The 18,990-nt window shown below is 32.4% G+C and overlaps 1 protein-coding gene across 1 annotated transcript; it reads right to left on the reverse strand.

Moving 5' to 3' along the window:
* Positions 1-456: 456 nt before the first annotated feature.
* LOC119603926 (glycine receptor subunit alpha-2) lies at positions 457-18,475 on the reverse strand. Its single transcript, XM_037956214.1, is given in 11 exon segments — positions 457-1,304; positions 1,370-1,474; positions 4,907-5,035; positions 5,107-5,405; positions 5,408-5,476; positions 5,563-5,718; positions 10,085-10,138; positions 10,141-10,238; positions 12,071-12,170; positions 13,063-13,139; positions 17,738-18,475. Coding segments are annotated over 11 exon segments (1,347 nt in total). The 5' UTR covers positions 17,797-18,475; the 3' UTR covers positions 457-1,103.
* Positions 18,476-18,990: the final 515 nt, after the last annotated feature.

Genomic DNA, 18,990 nt, shown 5'->3' on the forward strand with positions numbered 1-18,990 from the left:
TAATTGAGACAAATTTTCTATAAAAAAGTTGCTTGCAATTGAGGCAAATTTTCTATAGAAAAGTTGCTTGCAATTTGGGGCAAATTTTCTATAGAAAAGTTGTTTGTAATTGAGACTCATTTTCTATAGAAAAGTTGCTTGCAATTAAGGCAAATTTTCTATAGAAAAGTTACTTGCAATTGAGACAAATTTTCTATAGAAAAGTTGCTTACAATTGAGGCAAAATTTTCTATAGAAAAGTTGCTTGCAATTTGGGGCAAATTTTCTATAGAAAAGTTGCTTACAATTGAGTCAAAATGTCTATAGAGAAGTTGCTTGTAATTGAGACAAATTTTCCATAGAAAAGTTGGTTGCAATTGAGGCAAATTTTCTATAAAAAAGTTGCTTGCAATTGAGGCAAATTTTCTATAAAAAAGTTGTTTGCAACTGAGGCAAATTTTCTATAGAAAAGGTTGCTTGCAATTGAGACGTTTAATTGAAACAAATTTTCTATAGAAAGGATGCCTTCAATTGTAACAAATTTTCTATAGAAAAGTTGTCTCCAACTGAGTAAACTTTCCAATAAAATATAATTTTTACTCTTCAACATGTTGTCTAATTATGTTTAGTCTTCAACATGTTGCTAACAGGTTTAAACTCTTCAACATGTTGCTTAACATTAACACTAATGTTGTTAAACAAAAATTTCCTTAAACATTTAAAGGAAACAACAAATAAACCGAAAAAATCTTAAAATTATTAAATTAATTTAAGATTCTTAAAAAATGTTTAAATATTTTATAACAAAAATAAAATTAAAACCCGTTTTTAAGTTTTGTTTTGTTTTTCGAACTTATAAATATTTAAAGTAATTTTATAGTTAAACTATAAAAAATATTAAAATACGTTAAAAAATTTTTTAAAAATTTGTTTTAAAATGTAAGAAAATAGTTTAAACAAAAATTCTTTAATTTTAAATATTTATATAAAAAACATACATATGTTATTCTCTTAAATCGTTCTAAGCATTTTAAGCCGTGTATTTGTTTGTAGTGAAGTGTAATCTTCTTCCAAATTCTTTTTTAACGGAGTCCAGATAGATGTTCTCTGGAACTCCCTAAATCCTAGGATGATTTCATTAGCAATATGGGCCAGTACAAAAGGACAAAAACAAAAAATAAGATAGGGAAAACAGCGCGTGAAACTTTATCTATTTCACGCCACATTATTTTCTCCACGCCGGTGTCTATGTCCGTCCAGGCTACTGAAAGTAAACTTTGACGTCTGGCCGGTTTAGGTGGACCACCATTGCCCTGTAAAGAAGTCTATAGAAGAGAGAGAAGAAAAAAGTAAATAACACAATTAATAAGACAAGGTTTTCTTTTTTAACCTGGCCGGGTGTTGTTGGTGTTTGTGTAGCCTTGCGTGATCGCACAGCACCGCCTTCCCAACTAGCCACCGTTGCACATTGACCTTTTTCCATGTTACTTATGCGCTGGAATGAAATGAGAACAAAGTAAATGCAGTTATTTCTATAAATAATTTAGATTTATTTTAAAATAAAAAGAGAGAACCCATTAAAAGAAACAAAGATAGAAGTCGTAGAGGAGATTTGTATAAAGAAAATATTTATCTCTGGATCACAAACTCAGTCCATTATATGGTTTAGTCTATAGTCATGTATATAGTTCAGTTCTAGTTCTAGTTCAGTTCTAGTTTACTTCTAGTTCAATTCTAGTTCAATTCTCGTTCAGTTCCAGTTCAGTTTTAGTTCAGTTCTAGTTCAGTTCTAGTTCAGTTCTAGTTCAGTTTTAGTTCAGTTAGTTCTAGTTCAGTTCTAGTAGTCAGTTCTAGTTCAGTTCTAGTTCAGTTCTAGTTCAGTTCTAGTTCAGTTCTAGTTCAGTTCTAGTTCAGTTCTAGTTCAGTTCTAGTTCAGTTCTAGTTCAGTTCTAGTTCAGTTCTAGTTCAGTTCTAGTTCAGTTCTAGTTCAGTTCTAGTTCAGTTCTAGTTCAGTTCTAGTTCAGTTCTAGTTCAGTTCTAGTTCTAGTTCAGTTCTAGTTCAGTTCTAGTTCAGTTCTAGTTCAGTTCTAGTTCAGTTCTACTTCAGTTCTAGTTCAGTTCTAGTTCAGTTCTAGTTCAGTTCTAGTTCAGTTCTAGTTCAGTTCTAGTTCAGTTCTAGTTCAGTTCTAGTTCAGTTCTAGTTCAGTTCTAGTTCAGTTCTAGTTCAGTTCTAGTTCAGTTCTAGTTCAGTTCTAGTTCAGTTCTAGTTCAGTTCTAGTTCAGTTCTAGTTCAGTTCTAGTTCAGTTCTAGTTCAGTTCTAGTTCAGTTCTAGTTCAGTTCTAGTTCAGTTCTAGTTCAGTTCTAGTTCAGTTCGTTTAGTTCAGTTCTAGTTCAGTTCTAGTTCAGTTCTAGTTCAGTTCTAGTTCAGTTCTAGTTCAGTTCTAGTTCAGTTCTAGTTCAGTTCTAGTTCAGTTCTAGTTCAGTTCTAGTTCAAGTTCTAGTTCAGTTCTATGTTTAAGTTCTAGTTCATTCTAGTTCAGTTCTAGTTCAGTTTCTAGTTCAGTTCTAGTTCAGTTCTAGTTCAGTTCTAGTTCAGTTCTAGTTCAGTCTAGTTCAGTTCTATTCAGTCTAGTTCAGTTCTAGTTCAGTTTCTAGTTCAGTTCGAGTTCAGTTCTAGTCAGTTCTAGTTCGTTAAGTTCAAGTTCTAGTTCAGTTCCTAGTTCAGTTTCTAGTTCAGTTCTAGTTCATTTCTAGTTCAGTTGCTAGTTCAGTTCTACTAGTTCAGTTCTAGTTCAGTTCTAGTTCAGTTCTAGTGTTCAGTTCTAGTTCAGAGTTCGAGTTCAGTTCTAGTTTAGTTCTAGTTTAGTTCTAGTTCTGTTCCAGTTCTAGTTTTTAGTTCTGTTCTAGTTCTGTTCTAGTTCTGTTCTAGTTCTGTTCTAGTTCTGTTCTAGTTCTGTTCTAGTTCTGTTCTAGTTCTGTTCTAGTTCTGTTCTAGTTCTGTTCTAGTTCTGTTCTAGTTCTGTTCTAGTTCTGTTCTAGTTCTGTTCTAGTTCTGTTCTAGTTCTGTTCTAGTTCTGTTCTAGTTCTGTTCTAGTTCTGTTCTAGTTCTGTTCTAGTTCTGTTCTAGTTCTGTTCTAGTTCTGTTCTAGTTCTGTTCTAGTTCTGTTCTAGTTCTGTTCTAGTTCTGTTCTAGTTCTGTTCTAGTTCTGTTCTAGTTCTGTTCTAGTTCTGTTCTAGTTCTGTTCTAGTTCTGTTCTAGTTCTGTTCTAGTTCTGTTCTAGTTCTGTTCTAGTTCTGTTCTAGTTCTGTTCTAGTTCTGTTCTAGTTCTGTTCTAGTTCTGTTCTAGTTCTGTTCTAGTTCTGTTCTAGTTCTGTTCTAGTCTAGTTCAGTTCTAGTTCAGTTCTAGTTCAGTTCTAGTTCAGTTCTAGTTCAGTTCTAGTTCAGTTCTAGTTCAGTTTCTAGTTCAGTTCTAGTTCAGTTCTAGTTCAGTTCTAGTTCAGTTCTAGTTCAGTTCTAGTTCAGTTCTAGTTCAGTTCTAGTTCAGTTCTAGTTCAGTTCTAGTTCAGTTCTAGTTCAGTTCTAGTTCAGTTCTAGTTCAGTTCTAGTTCAGTTCTAGTTCAGTTCTAGTTCAGTTCTAGTTCAGTTCTAGTTCAGTTCTAGTTCAGTTCTAGTTCAGTTCTAGTTCAGTTCTAGTTCAGTTCTAGTTCAGTTCTAGTTCAGTTCTAGTTCAGTTCTAGTTCAGTTCTAGTTCAGTTCTAGTTCAGTTCTAGTTCAGTTCTAGTTCAGTTCTAGTTTCTAGTTCTAGTTCAGTTGTCTAGTTCTGTTCTAGTTCTGTTCTAGTTCTGTTCTAGTTCTGTTCTAGTTCTGTTCTAGTTCTGTTCTAGTTCTGTTCTAGTTCTGTTCTAGTTCTGTTCTAGTTCTGTTCTAGTTCTGTTCTAGTTCTGTTCTAGTTCTGTTCTAGTTCTGTTCTAGTTCTGTTCTAGTTCTGTTCTAGTTCTGTTCTAGTTCTGTTCTAGTTCTGTTCTAGTTCTGTTCTAGTTCTGTTCTAGTTCTGTTCTAGTTCTGTTCTAGTTCTGTTCTAGTTCTGTTCTAGTTCTGTTCTAGTTCTGTTCTAGTTCTGTTCTAGTTCTGTTCTAGTTCTGTTCTAGTTCTGTCTAGTTCTGTTCTAGTTCTGTTCTAGTTCTGTTTCTAGTTCTGTTCTAGTTCTGTTCTAGTTCTGTTCTAGTTCTGTTCTAGTTCTGTTCTAGTTCTGTTCTAGTTCTGTTCTAGTTCTGTTCTAGTTCTGTTCTAGTTCTGTTCTAGTTCTGTTCTAGTTCTGTTCTAGTTCTGTTCTAGTTCTGTTCTAGTTCTGTTCTAGTTGTGTTCTAGTTCTGTTCTAGTTCTGTTCTAGTTCTGTTCTAGTTCTGTTCTAGTTCTGTTCTAGTTCTATTCTAGTTCTGTTCTAGTTCTGTTCTAGTTCTGTTCTAGTTCTGTTCTAGTTCTGTTCTAGTTCTGTTCTGTTCTAGTTCTGTTCTAGTTCTGTTCTAGTTCTGTTCTAGTTCTGTTCTAGTTCTGTTCTAGTTCTGTTCTAGTTCTGTTCTAGTTCTGTTCTAGTTCTGTTCTAGTTCTGTTCTAGTTCTGTTCTAGTTCTGTTCTAGTTCTGTTCTAGTTCTGTTCTAGTTCTGTTCTAGTTCTGTTCTAGTTCTGTTCTAGTTCTGTTCTAGTTCAGTTCTAGTTCTGTTCTAGTTCTGTTCTAGTTCTGTTCTAGTTCTGTTCTAGTTCTGTTCTAGTTCTGTTCTCGTTCTGTTCTCGTTCTGTTCCAGGTCTAGTTCTGGTTAAGCTCTAGTCTATCGTTTAGTTTATATTTCTCTCTGGTCTCGGGAATTGTGCGCCAGAGATAAAGAAATGTTGAAATTCACATTCATATACATATATTTGTTTCTTACCATTGGCAACGTTTTGGGTATTTTGTTAACCTGATATTGATATTGAACATCTAAAACTTTAACCACTACAAATTCAGCTAAGGCCGCAAATACCGATACCATACAACCGGCCATCCATAAATCTAAAGCCTGGAAAATAAAACATCAAATCAAATGAAAACTTCTCATTTTGACACCCTTAATTCTTAATGATTTCTTACCTTAACATAAGCCACAGGTGGTATATCTGCTCTTAAGCCGGTAAACATAGTCACCAGTGTTAGCATACAAGTAACCAATAGAGTAACTCTTCCCGGTATGGCATCTAGACCCAACCAAAAACTAAACCAAGACAGCATAACCACCAGTGAGGAGGGTGCAAACGTTTGTATCAAATGATGACCAATTTGACGCTCAAAACGAAAGTAAACGGTTAAACGTGAAAAATTGCCCACCTTTTCGGGCATATAACCATCACTTTCCTCCAGTTCCAAAGGTTGGCCCAAGTTGTATTGCAAAGTTTTAGTTCAGGATTAAGTGTTACTCCCGAGTCGGACCAACGTAGTTTAACCTTTTTATTGTTGGAGGAAACTTGAGAAAGAGGATAATTAAATAAAAAAAAATAAGATTAAAATTAGTTAATTCACTTTTAAACTTTAGATCAAAAAAGTACTTACAACTTTCAATGTATATGGGACACACTTGTATGTCCATGGGATATAATTGAAATTCCATTTGACAGGCTATAATTGCATGCATACGTGCTGCATATCGTACGGTTTTATTTTTATACAAAGTCACCGAGGTAAATTTGTGGGTTAAAGTGGCAATTTCTAAAAATAAAACGAAAGTGAAAAAAGAAATGGCAAACAGAGAGAAGGGAGGGAAAAACAACATTGGCATGTTTTTAACATTTTAATTACACTCAAAAACGAATTTATAGAAAAACAAATGTCTAAATATTAAATAAAAAAGAACTACAGAAATGTTTGAGTTTTTGTGAAACAGGTCAAACAAGAAAACATTACAGTTTTGGCGCCAGAAAATTTATTAAAGTTTTTAATACTTTAAAGCAAGAATCATTTTAAGCCCAAAACAGAAACAATTCTCTTTAAGAAATTGTCTGCAATAATGTTACTAGTCTACAGTCTAGTCTATAGTCTAGTCCATAGTCTAGTCTAGTCTATGGTCTAGTCTAGTCTAGTCTATAGTCTAGTCTATAGTCTAGTCTATAGTCTAGTCTATAGTCTAGTCTATAGTCTAGTCTATAGTCTAGTCTATAGTCTAGTCTATAGTCTATTCTATAGTCTAGTCTATAGTCTAGTCTATAGTCTAGTCTATAGTCTAGTCTATAGTCTAGTCTATAGTCTAGTCTATAGTCTAGTCTATAGTCTAGTCTATAGTCTAGTCTATAGTCTAGTCTAGTCTATAGTCTAGTCTATAGTCTAGTCTAGTAGTCTAGTCTAGTCTAGTCTAGTCTAGTCTAGTCTAGTCTAGTCTAGTCTAGTCTAGTCTAGTCTAGTCTAGTCTAGTCTATAGTCTAGTCTATAGTCTAGTCTATAGTCTAGTCTATAGTCTAGTCTATAGTCTAGTCTATAGTCTAGTCTATAGTCTAGTCTATAGTCTAGTCTATAGTCTAGTCTATAGTCTAGTCTATAGTCTAGTCTATAGTCTAGTCTATAGTCTAGTCTATAGTCTAGTCTATAGTCTAGTCTATAGTCTAGTCTATAGTCTAGTCTATAGTCTAGTCTATAGTCTAGTCTATAGCCCATTCTATAGACATGTTTCTGCAACATAGTTCATTGTTTATCTGACGCCAAATTGATGCTTTTCTGTTTTTAAATAAGTTTTAAAATAAAATACTTACTAATGATAATGCAAAAAGCTTAAATGTTTGAAAATGAATTTTGTAAATGATAAAAAAGATTTTCATAAAAATTTTGAGATTTTTATTTACCTTTTTAAAAATAATTCAAACCAATTTGTTTAAATTTATTTAAAACAAGGCTTTATAGAAAAAATTAATATGTAAATATTTTGTACACATTATTGAGAGTTCCTCTCTCATTGAGCTCTTACGCTAGAAAAATTCTAGAGAGTGTATTATTAGTGTTAGTCTCTCTGTTTACTTTAATAAATTATGAAAATCCTCTTTTTTTGTTTTATTTTTTTCTTGTGTCAAAGCATATTTTTACAATAAGCCACATAATAAACATAAATAATTTAATTAAAAACTAATTAATTAATTAATAACATAAGTATAAACACAACACTTCACCACAAACATTTTATCTTGACAATTTTGATATAAACAACAAAAACAACAAACACAATATGAAAACAAACAACTTCTCAACTCAGCTTTAAGTATACTGGACAAACATTTTGCAAGGATTTACTTAAATGGAAAATCCTGGACAAAAACAATTTGGGGAAAAGTATTGTGTTCTTTAAATAATTTTTTGGAACAAAATAAATATTAACAGGTGTAGAATTGTAAAAAAGAAAACTGGCTGACAACTGGCGGGGCTAATATGTGTATGTAGGTGCTTTGTCTTTTGTAAAAAAGGGGAGATTTAGTGTTTTGATATGTGTTTGTCAATAAAAGGTTTAAATAAAAAGTTCACAATAAGTGGGTGTTCTATTAAAGGGAAAATATTTTGTAATTGTAATAAAATATATAAAAAATTAAGAACAAATCAAAACAACTAACTTTAGCAAATTTGCAGTTAAGCGCACAGTGGAGCAAAGGGTGGACTAAATTAACTGAATACAATTTTTCTATCAAATGAAGTAAATATGTATGTATATTTTACTATTTTGTTTTTCACCCTTGACTCCACTGTTTGTTTATAAAAATAAAACAAAAACAAAAGTGTGTGTGTGTTTATTAGACGACACACAGTGGATGGAATTTGTATATTCATGTTCTATCGTGAAGTCTATAGTCTAACCTATGGTCTAGTCTTTGGTCTATGGTCTAGTCCATGGTTTGGTCTATGGTCTAGACTATGGTCTACTCTATGGTCTTGTCTGTGGTCTAGTTTTAGTCTAGTTTTAGTCTAGCCTATTGTCTAGCCTATTGTCAAGCCTATTGTCTAGTCTTTAGTCTAGTCTTTAGTCTAGTCTATAGTCTAGTCTATAGTCTAGTCTATAGTCTAGTCTATAGTCTAGTCTATAGTCTAGTCTATAGTCTAGTCTATAGTCTAGTCTATAGTCTAGTCTATAGTCTAGTCTATAGTCTAGTCTATAGTCTAGTCTATAGTCTAGTCTATAGTCTAGTCTATAGTCTAGTCTATAGTCTAGTCTATAGTCTAGTCATAGTCTAGTCTATAGTCTAGTATATAGTCTAGTCTAGTCTAGTCTATAGTCTAGTCTATAGTCTAGTCTATAGTCTAGTCTATAGTCTAGTCTATAGTCTAGTCTATAGTCTAGTCTATAGTCTAGTCTATAGTCTAGTCTATAGTCTAGTCTATAGTCTAGTCTATAGTCTAGTCTATAGTCTAGTCTATAGTCTAGTCTATAGTCTAGTCTATAGTCTAGTCTATAGTCTAGTCTATAGTCTAGTCTATAGTCTAGTCTATAGTCTAGTCTATAGTCTAGTCTATAGTCTAGTCTATAGTCTAGTCTATAGTCTAGTCTATAGTCTAGTCTATAGTCTAGTCTATAGTCTAGTCTATAGTCTAGTCTATAGTCTAGTCTATAGTCTAGTCTATAGTCTAGTCTATAGTCTAGTCTATAGTCTAGTCTATAGTCTAGTCTATAGTCTAGTCTATAGTCTAGTCTATAGTCTAGTCTATAGTCTAGTCTATAGTCTAGTCTATAGTCTAGTCTATAGTCTAGTCTATAGTCTAGTCTATAGTCTAGTCTATAGTCTAGTCTATAGTCTAGTCTATAGTCTAGTCTATAGTCTAGTCTATAGTCTAGTCTATAGTCTAGTCTATAGTCTAGTCTATAGTCTAGTCTATAGTCTAGTCTATAGTCTAGTCTATAGTCTAGTCTATAGTCTAGTCTATAGTCTAGTCTATAGTCTAGTCTATAGTCTAGTCTATAGCTAGTCTATAGGTCTAGTTATAGTCTAGTCTATAGTCTAGTCTATAGTCTAGTCTATAGTCTAGTCTATAGGCTAGTCTATAGTCTAGTAGTCTATAGTCTAGTCTATAGTCTAGTCTATAGTCTAGTCTATTGTCTAGTCTATTGTCTAGTCTATAGTGTTTAGTTGAGTCTATCCTTCAGTATATAGTCCATACTAAGGCCGTCCATGGTCTAGTCTACAGTCCAGTCCATCATTTTTACAAATCCCTCCCACTGTGCTTGAAATAACAACAAATAGCAAGTTGAAAAACAGTTGGTTTTAATTAATGATTTGGTTTTGTACATCTCCCCCAAAAAAATTATATAGATGAAAGAATATTTGAATGATGATTGATAATTAACGCTTTTTTTGTTGTTGTTGGACAAATATGCATTTGAGTTGATTGATTGATTGTATTGAATATTGAGAAATCATTTTATTTTAATTTACATATTTATTTAGTTAATTATTTATTGTGTATACTTAAAGTTTTGTTTAGATGGAAATTTTTCTTCTCTCTGTCATGTTTGTCGCGTAGCAGAGAAGTTGATGGAACATATGGACTTCCGAATCCTAGTAATGGTTTGGTTAGGCAGAGACATATTATTTATAGGTTTTCGATTAATTTGTTTTTAGGTTTTCATTATAGTTTTATTATTATTTTAAGTTGTTGTAGAGAGGCGTTGTTTTTTCATTAGATTTTAGTTCATATTAGTGTTGGTTAGTGGTGGAGGTCGTGGTTATTTTTATTGGTTAGATTTTATTATATTTTTTTGTAAATATTTTCGTTTTGAAAAAATATTTCAAATAAAAAATGTTAAAAAAAGAAAATGAAAAATTAATCAATTTGGTAACCATTACAAAATGAATAGAGAAATAATAGTTATAATATATAAAATAAATGTAGGAATGATGGTGGTTCTTCTTCTTTTTTTTTGGCTTATAATAAAATAAACACTACCCACATTTTAACAGTTAAATATATATATATAAAATAGTTTATTTGCCTTTTATCGTAACATTTAATAAATTATAAACAAAATTAAGCTTAATGCAAAAATGGCGTTTGTTGGGCAAGATAGTTTTTTGAAAATTTTTCATAAATATGCTAGAAAAAAAATTACCAGCTATTTTTGAATTGAGAAAGTAAGGGTCAGGTTGCCAAAGATTATCGAAAATTCTGGAAGTAATGTTACATAATCGTCTCCTTCTTCGAAAATGTCATCGGATATTTCTAATCTGGATTCTAACCATTTTTGATGTATAAACATATCTACTCTAAATGAAAGAAAAACAGAATTATTAGTAAAAATTTTGATTAATCCAGAATTTTGATAAGTCCAGAGTATCGACAAGCCTATAGTCGAGCGTATAGACTAGTCTATAGTCCAGAGTATAGACTAGTCTATAGTCCAGAGTATAGACTAGTCTATAGTCCAGAGTATAGACTAGTCTATAGTCCGGAGTATAGACTAGTCTATAGTCCAGAGTATAAACTAATCTATAGTCCAGAGTATAGACTAATCTATAGTCCAGAGTATAGACTAGTCTATAGTCCAGAGTATAGACTAGTCCATAGTCCAGAGTATAGACTGGTCTATAGTCCAGAGTATAGACTAGTCTATAGTCCAGAGTATAGACTAGTCTATAGTCCAGAGTATAGACTAGTCTATAGTCCAGAGTATAGACTAGTCTATAGTCCAGAGTATAGACTAGTCTATAGTCCAGAGTATAGATTAGTCTATAGTCCAGAGTATAGACTAGTCTATAGTCCAGAGTATAGACTAGTCTATAGTCCAGAGTATAGACTAGTCTATAGTCCAGAGTATAGACTAGTCTATAGTCCAGAGTATAGACTAGTCTATAGTCCAGAGTATAGACTAGTCTATAGTCCAGAGTATAGACTAGTCTATAGTCCAGAGTATAGACTAGTCTATAGTCCAGAGTATAGACTAGTCTATAGTCCAGAGTATAGACTAGTCTATAGTCCAGAGTATAGACTAGTCTATAGTCCAGAGTATAGACTAGTCTATAGTCCAGAGTATAGACTAGTCTATAGTCCAGAGTATAGACTAGTCTATAGTCCAGAGTATAGACTAGTCTATAGTCCAGAGTATAGACTAGTCTATAGTCCAGAGTATAGACTAGTCTATAGTCCAGAGTATAGACTAGTCTATAGTCCAGAGTATAGACTAGTCTATAGTCCAGAGTATAGACTAGTCTATAGTCCAGAGTATAGACTAGTCTAGTCCAGAGTATAGACTAGTCTATAGTCCAGAGTATAGACTAGTCTATAGTCCAGAGTATAGACTAGTCTATAGTCCAGAGTATAGACTAGTCTATAGTCCAGAGTATAGACTAGTCTATAGTCCAGAGTATAGACTAGTCTATAGTCCAGAGTATAGACTAGTCTATAGTCCAGAGTATAGACTAGTCTATAGTCCAGAGTATAGACTAGTCTATTAGTCCAGAGTATAGACTAGTCTATAGTCCAGAGTATAGACTAGTCTATAGTCCAGAGTATAGACTAGTCTATAGTCCAGAGTATAGACTAGTCTATAGTCCAGAGTATAGACTAGTCTATAGTCCAGAGTATAGACTAGTCTATAGTCCAGAGTATAGACTACTCTATAGTCCAGAGTATAGACTAATCTATAGTGTAGAGTATAGACTAGTCTATAGTGTAGAGTATAGACTAGTCTATAGTGTAGAGTATAGACTAGTCTATAGTGTAGAGTATATAATAGTCTATAGTGTAGAGTGTAGAATAGTCTATAATCCAGAGTATTGACTAGCCTTTAGTCCATAGTATACACTAGTTCCTAGTCCAGAGTATAGATTAGTTCCTAGTCCTGAGTATAGTTTAGTCTATAGTTCAGAGTATAGACTAGTCTATGGTTTAGAGTATAGACTAGTCTATATTCCAGAGTATAGACTAGTCTATAGCCCAGAGTATAGACGAGGCTACAGTCCAGAGCATAAACGAAACTATAGTCCAGTGTATATACTAGTCCATAGTGAAGACTATAGATAATCAGTAGTCCTGTCTCTAGTCTAGTCCGTTCGTAGGGTTCATTTAGTTTTTAATTAATTTATTTAAAAAAACCTACCGAAAGTCCATATCCTCTACATTGATTGAATTTATATCTACAACAAAAATACTAAAATCTACTATAACTGGAGAACCCTTCCTTGAAGGTGGCCGTATTTCTGCAAAAGAAAGAAAAATTAATTAATTAAATTATTTACTAAACAAACATTAATTTAAAATGAATTAATTGTAAACTATAAGAGAATTTAAATGAAGAAAATACCGGTTCACGTAGAGAAAGGAAACGGAAATTTAACAAAACATGACCCTGGTATTCACAAACACATGGCTGGCTCGTGTTTTGTATTACTCTCTCTTTCACTCTATTTGCTGACAACAAAAATCAATAACAGTTTTGCACTGAATTTATTGTTGCTGTAAAACAAATAGTCCGTATTGGTGTGTGTGTGTGTTACGAGGTGGGTGTTAAGTTGTAGGTGTAAATTTCACGTGTCCTCTTACAATAACAAAATGAAAATAAAAGCAAAACAAAACAAAACAGAACAAAGCAAATACATAAATAAACAGTGATTTGCCAAAGTATTCGTGTTAACAGTCATTATCACAGATCGTACAACTCTTTTTTTGTTGATTGTAAGTTTCCTTTTTTTTCATTTTTGGGGTGTCCCTGTAAATCCTTTGAGTGTGTGTGTTGCTTGGGAGTAAAAGTGTAAACGACAAGTGTTTTTGTGTGTTGTATATTGTTGCATTAAAAAGTCCTTGAGTGGCAGTGTCAAGTTCAATGCAAATTTGTTAAATTCCTAATTTTTTTGTGTTTTATTTTTTAGATTATGCATTTACACACATTTTAAAATCAATATCTCCACACAGCTTAATAAAAAAAACTTAAACTTGAAATTTTTAGTTGGAGGCATAATAAATTTTAAAATACTCATTTTGTACTTGAGGTAATTATTAGTTATTTTTGTTCACACGTCATACACTCATTCATATGTATATGATAGCAAAAATTTATCATTTCCCCCTTAAAGTAATGTAAAGAAAACTTACCCTTGACATAATTAGGCGGTAATACCACTCTTGGTTTTGCTGTATAATTTACATTGGCTTCCGTAGATTCGGTTAACCTAAAATCAAAAGAGAAATATTGCTATTACTTTATTTTAAACAATGGTTTTGTGATTTAATTTATCTTAATGTGTCATAAATTGTTCAAATAGAATACAAATGCTTTATGAGCAAATATTTCATAATTAAAATTTTATGACTTAGGTAATTTATGTGCTAAGTATGTAAATTATACGCACACTTAAAGAAATTATTGAATAAATATTTTGTTACAGAATATAGTTTAGTCTTTAGACAGCTCTAGTTCAGTTCAAGTTCAGTTCTAGTTCAGTTCTAGTTCAGTTCTAGTACAGTTCTAGTTCAGTTCTAGTTCAGTTCTAGTTCAGTTCTAGTTCAGTTCTAGTTCAGTTCTAGTTCAGTTCTAGTTCAGTTCTAGTTCAGTTCTAGTTCAGTTCTAGTTCAGTTCTAGTTCAGTTCTAGTTCAGTTTTAGTTCAGTTCAAGTTCAGTTCAAGTTCAGTTCTAGTTCAGTTCTAGTTCAGTTCTAGTTCTGTTCCAGTTCTGTTCTAGTTCTGTTCTAGTTCTGTTCTAGTTCTGTTCTAGTTCTGTTCTAGTTCTGTTCTAGTTCTGTTCTAGTTCTGTTCTAGTTCTGTTCTAGTTCTGTTCTAGTTTTGTTTTAGTTCTGTTCTAGTTCTGTTCTAGTTCTGTTCTATTTCTGTTCTAGTTCTGTTCTAGTTCTGTTCTAGTTCTGTTCTAGTTCTGTTCTAGTTCTTTTCTAGTTCTGTTCTAGTTCTGTTCTAGTTCAGTTCTAGTTCAGTTCTAGTTCAGTTCTAGTTCAGTTCTAGTTCAGTTCTAGTTCAGTTCTAGTTCAGTTCTAGTTCAGTTCTAGTTCAGTTCTAGTTCAGTTCTAGTTCAGTCCTAGTTCAGTTCTAGTTCTGTTCTAGTTCTGTTCTAGTTCTGTTCTAGTTCTGTTCTAGTTCTGTTCTAGTTCTGTTCTAGTTCTGTTCTAGTTCTGTTCTAGTTCTGTTCTAGTTCTGTTCTAGTTCTGTTCTAGTTCTGTTCTAGTTCTGTTCTAGTTCTGTTCTAGTTCTGTTCTAGTTCTGTTCTAGTTCTGTTCTAGTTCTGTTCTAGTTCTGTTCTAGTTCTCTAGTTCGTTCTAGTTCTAGTTCTGTTCTGTTCTAGTTCTGTTCTAGTTCTGTTCTAGTTCTGTTCTAGTTCTGTTCTAGTTCTGTTCTAGTTCTGTTCTAGTTCTGTTCTAGTTCTGTTCTAGTTCTGTTCTAGTTCTGTTCTAGTTCTGTTCTAGTTCTGTTCTAGTTCTGTTCTAGTTCTGTTCTAGTTCTGTTCGAGTTCTGTTCTAGTTCTGTTCTAGTTCTGTTCGAGTTCTGTTCTAGTTCTGTGCTAGTTCTGTTCTAGTTCTGTTCTAGTTCTGTTCTAGTTCTGTCTAGTTCTGTTCTAGTTCTGTTCTAGTTCGTTCTAGTTCTGTTCTAGTTCTGTTCTAGTTCTGTTCTAGTTCTGTTCTAGGTCTTTCTAGTTCCGTTCTAGTTCTGTTCTAGTTCTGTCTAGTTCTGTTCTAGTGCTGTTCTAGGTCTGTTCTAGTTCTGTTCTAGTTTCTGTTCTAGTTCTGTTCTAGTTCTGTTCTAGTTCTGTTCTAGTTCTGTTCTAGTTCTGTTCTAGTTCTGTTCTAGTTCTGTTCTAGTTCTGTTTCTAGTTCTGTTCTAGTTCTGTTCTAGTTCTGTTCTAGTTCTGTTCTAGTTCTGTTCTGTCTAGTTCTGTTTCTGTTCTAGTTCTGTTCTAGTTCTGTTCTAGTTCTGTTCTAGTTCTGTTTCTAGTTCTGTTCTAGTTCTGTTCTAGTTCTGTTCTAGTTCTGTTCTAGTTCTGTTCTAGTTCTGTTCTAGTTCTGTTCTAGTTCTGTTCTAGTTCTTTTCTAGTTCTGTTCTAGTTCTGTTCTAGTTCTGTTCTAGTTCTGTTCTAGTTCTGTTCTACTTCTGTTCTACTTCTGTTCTACTTCTGTTCTACTTCTGTTCTACTTCTGTTCTACTTCTGTTCTAGTTCTGTTCTGGTTCAGTTTTGGTTCTGTTTTGGTTCTGTTCTGGTTCTGTTCTAGTTCTGTTCTAGTTCTGATCTAGTTCTGTTCTAGTTCTGTTCTAGTTCTGTTCTAGTTCTGTTCTAGTTCTGTTCTAGTACTGTTCTAGTTCTGTTCTAGTTCTGATCTAGTTCTGTTCTAGTTCTGTTCTAGTTCTGTTCTAGTTCTGTTCTAGTTCTGTTCTGTTGCAATCTACAGATCAAGCCATCAACTAGTGGATAGACCACTTCTGTCTAAATTTTCTCTTTCCATCAGAGATATTTTAAGTTCCAGTTTATTTTGTATGTATGTATTTATGTATATATCTTCAACAATTAACATTCCATTTACTGTTGTAAATCTTCACACATACTCTGATAAATATTTGTAATAAGTATTTAATTCACTATTGTATACAATATGTTTTTTGTGTTTTTTTTATTTTGTATAAATATGAATTCCGTGCTAAGGTAACATTAAATAAAGTTAGGATTTTGTTAACCTTGAGTACTGTTTGTCAACTGTTTGATATTTATTTTTAAACTTATCTAGGTCTAAGAATTATCGATTTTATTCTATATTCACCTTTGTTTATTATACTATTTTTTTATTATAATTTTATTTTGCAAAAAAAAAAAAAACAATATAATTTTCGTGACTATTTTGTTTGTTTGCGAAAAATGGTAATAATGTCTTGTTGTATCATAAATTGGGGTTTCTTTTCCAACATTTTAACACAGTTAAAAAGTTGGTGGTGGGGGCTACTAGTTAGTAGCTAAAGGTTTGAGGTTTTCCTGTAATAACGAGCCAACATTGTTAAGCTATATGTTTGTTTGTGCCAAATTGTTCGTTGACCTTTTTGTCTTTTCTTTATATAGAAACGAAACGTCCATTTGAAATAGTAATTATGAATAAAGCGGTTGTTTTTACGTCCTTTTAAAAAGTTTTTGAATAAGCTTATTTTACATAAATTTAAAAAAGTTTTTGAATAAGCATATTTTAAATAGAATAGAACTAGATAAGAACTAGAACAGAACTAGAACAGAACTAGAACAGAACTAGAACAGAACTAGAACAGAACTAGAACAGAACTAAGAACAGAACTAGAACAGAACTAGAACAGAACTAGAAAAACTAGACAGAACTAGAGACAGAACTAGAACAGAACAGAACTAGAACAGAACTAGAACAGAACTAGAACAGAACTAGAACGGAACTAGAACAGAACTAGAACAGAACTAGAACAGAACTAGAACAGAACTAGAACAGACTAGAACAAACAGAACAACTAGAAAAGAACTAGAACAGAACTAACGAACTAGAACAGATAGAACAGAACTAGAACAGAACTAGAACAGAACTAGAACAGAACTAGAACAGAACAGAACTAGAACAGAACTAGAACAGAACTAGAACAGAACTAGACAGAACTAGAACAGAACTAGAACAGAACTAGAACAGAACTAGAACAGAACTAGAACAGAACTAGAACAGAACTAGAACAGAACTAGAACAGAACTAGAACAGAACTAGAACAGAACTAGAACAGAACTAGAACAGAAACTAGAACAGAACTAGAACGACTAGAACAGAACTAGAACAGAACTAGAACAGAACTAGAACAGAAACTAGAACAGAACTAGAAACAGAACTAGAACAGAACTAGAACAGAACTAGAACAGACTAGAACAGAACTAGAACAGAACTAGAACAGAACTAGAACAGAACTAGAACAGAACTAGAACAGAACTAGAACAGAACTAGAACAGAACTAGAACAGAACTAGAACAGAACTAGAACAGAACTAGAACAGAACTAGAACAGAACTAGAACAGAACTAGAACAGAACTAGACAGAACTAGAACCGAAACTAGAACAGAACTAGAACAGAACTAGAACAGAACTAGAACAGAACTAGAACAGAACTAGAACAGAACTAGAACAGAACTAGAACAGAACTAGAACAGAACTAGAACAGAACTAGAACAAACTATAAGAACTAGAACAAATAGAACAGAACTAGAACTGAACTAGAACAGAACTAGAATAAACTAGAACAGAACTAGAACAGAACTAGAACAGAACTAGAACAGAACTAGAACAGAACTAGAACAGAATTAGAACAGAACTAGAACAGAACTAGAACAGAACTAGAACAGACTAGAACAGAACTAGAACAGAACTAGAACAGAACTAGAACAGAACTAGAACAGAACTAGAACAGAACTAGAACAGAACTAGAAGAGAACAGAACAGAACTAGAACAGAACTAGAACAAACTAGAACAACTAGAACGAACTAGAACAGAACTAGAACAGAACTAGAAACGAACTAGAACGGAACTAGAACGGAACTAGAACGAACTAGAACAGAACTAGAACAGAACTAGAACAGAACTAGAACAGACTAGAACTAAGAACAGAACTAGAACAGAACTAGAACAGAACTAGAACAGAACTAGAACAGAAAACAGAACTAGAACAGAATCTAGAACAGAATTAGAACATAACTAGAACAGAACTAGAAGATAACAGAGCTATATCGGACTAGAACTGAACCAGATCTCAAATTATTAATTGTTTCATTTTTAAACTTACCACATTAGTATGACACCAAATCCAAATGAAAATACCAGATTCGTATAACGGTCTAACATTATTGTTTGGGTTTGGGACCAATAAAAAATTTGCCGTTATAAAAATAAAATAAAAATCGAACAGAAACCAAAAGAAAGGAAAAGCAACAAAATTTCAAATCATCTCACTCCTTTTAAGTTGTAGAATTTTCATAATTTTTACTATTTTATTAATTTTTCTTTTAATAACCGGTCACTACAGGATTCTTCTTTTTATTTTCTTGAATTGTAACATTAAATTTTATTATTTTATTATTTTCTAAACATTAAACATTTTTAAAAGCAAAGGCGTTAGAGGTATTAACATTTCCAGTGATTTTTATTATTATTATTATTTTTTTCAATTCGTTGAATTTAATTTTCTTATTTCACACTTCGTTGTTATAATTGTTACTAAATTGTTATAAGACACTTAAAATTTCTTTTTATTATTTAAGAGAAATTTGCATAAATTTATTAATTTCATTAATAAATGACAGGATACCAGCGGTTATTTATGTAGATTTTTGTTTTCGTTTTTGTTTGCTTAATAGTTGTTGGATTTTGTAATTAATATGTTTTCTTTATTTTGGGAATTTTTTTATATTTTATTTATTTATTATTTTTATTACTTTTAAGTATTTGTATTTTTTAATTTTGCAACCGTATGCTTAAGTAGTTATTCATTGAATAAACTAACAAATCTAAGGAAAAAACTACATACATTGAATTATCACTGGCTGGAATAGCTTGGACAAGATAATACTGGTGATAATAAAGATATTCATCTTTTTTTTGTTATAGTTTTAGTTTTTTCAGTTATCCAAAACAAATACTAACATAGAAATACACAAAATGACAACTATACAAATACATGTAATTTATATAAAAAACTGCTTTACCAGACGTAACTAAATATCAATACCCTACACACTATATAGTGATTTATCGTCTTGGCTACAGATTGATCTATAGTCCAGACTATAGACTGATCTATAGTCCAGACTAAAGACTGATCTATAGTCCAGACTATAGACTGATCTATAGTCCAGACTATTGACTGATCTATAGTCCAGACTATAGACTGATCTATAGTCCAGACTATAGACTATAGAAAGACTATAGACTAATCTATAGTCCAGACTTTAGACTGATATATAGACCAGATTACAGACTTATCTATAGCCTAGTCTATAGATAAGACTTATCTATAGTCTAGGCTATAGACCAGACTAT

This window comes from Lucilia sericata, unplaced genomic scaffold (genome assembly GCF_015586225.1).
Source record: "Lucilia sericata isolate MDLA Ls3-8-SP2 unplaced genomic scaffold, ASM1558622v1 Contig000346F_arrow, whole genome shotgun sequence".
Lineage (NCBI taxonomy): Eukaryota > Metazoa > Arthropoda > Insecta > Diptera > Calliphoridae > Lucilia > Lucilia sericata.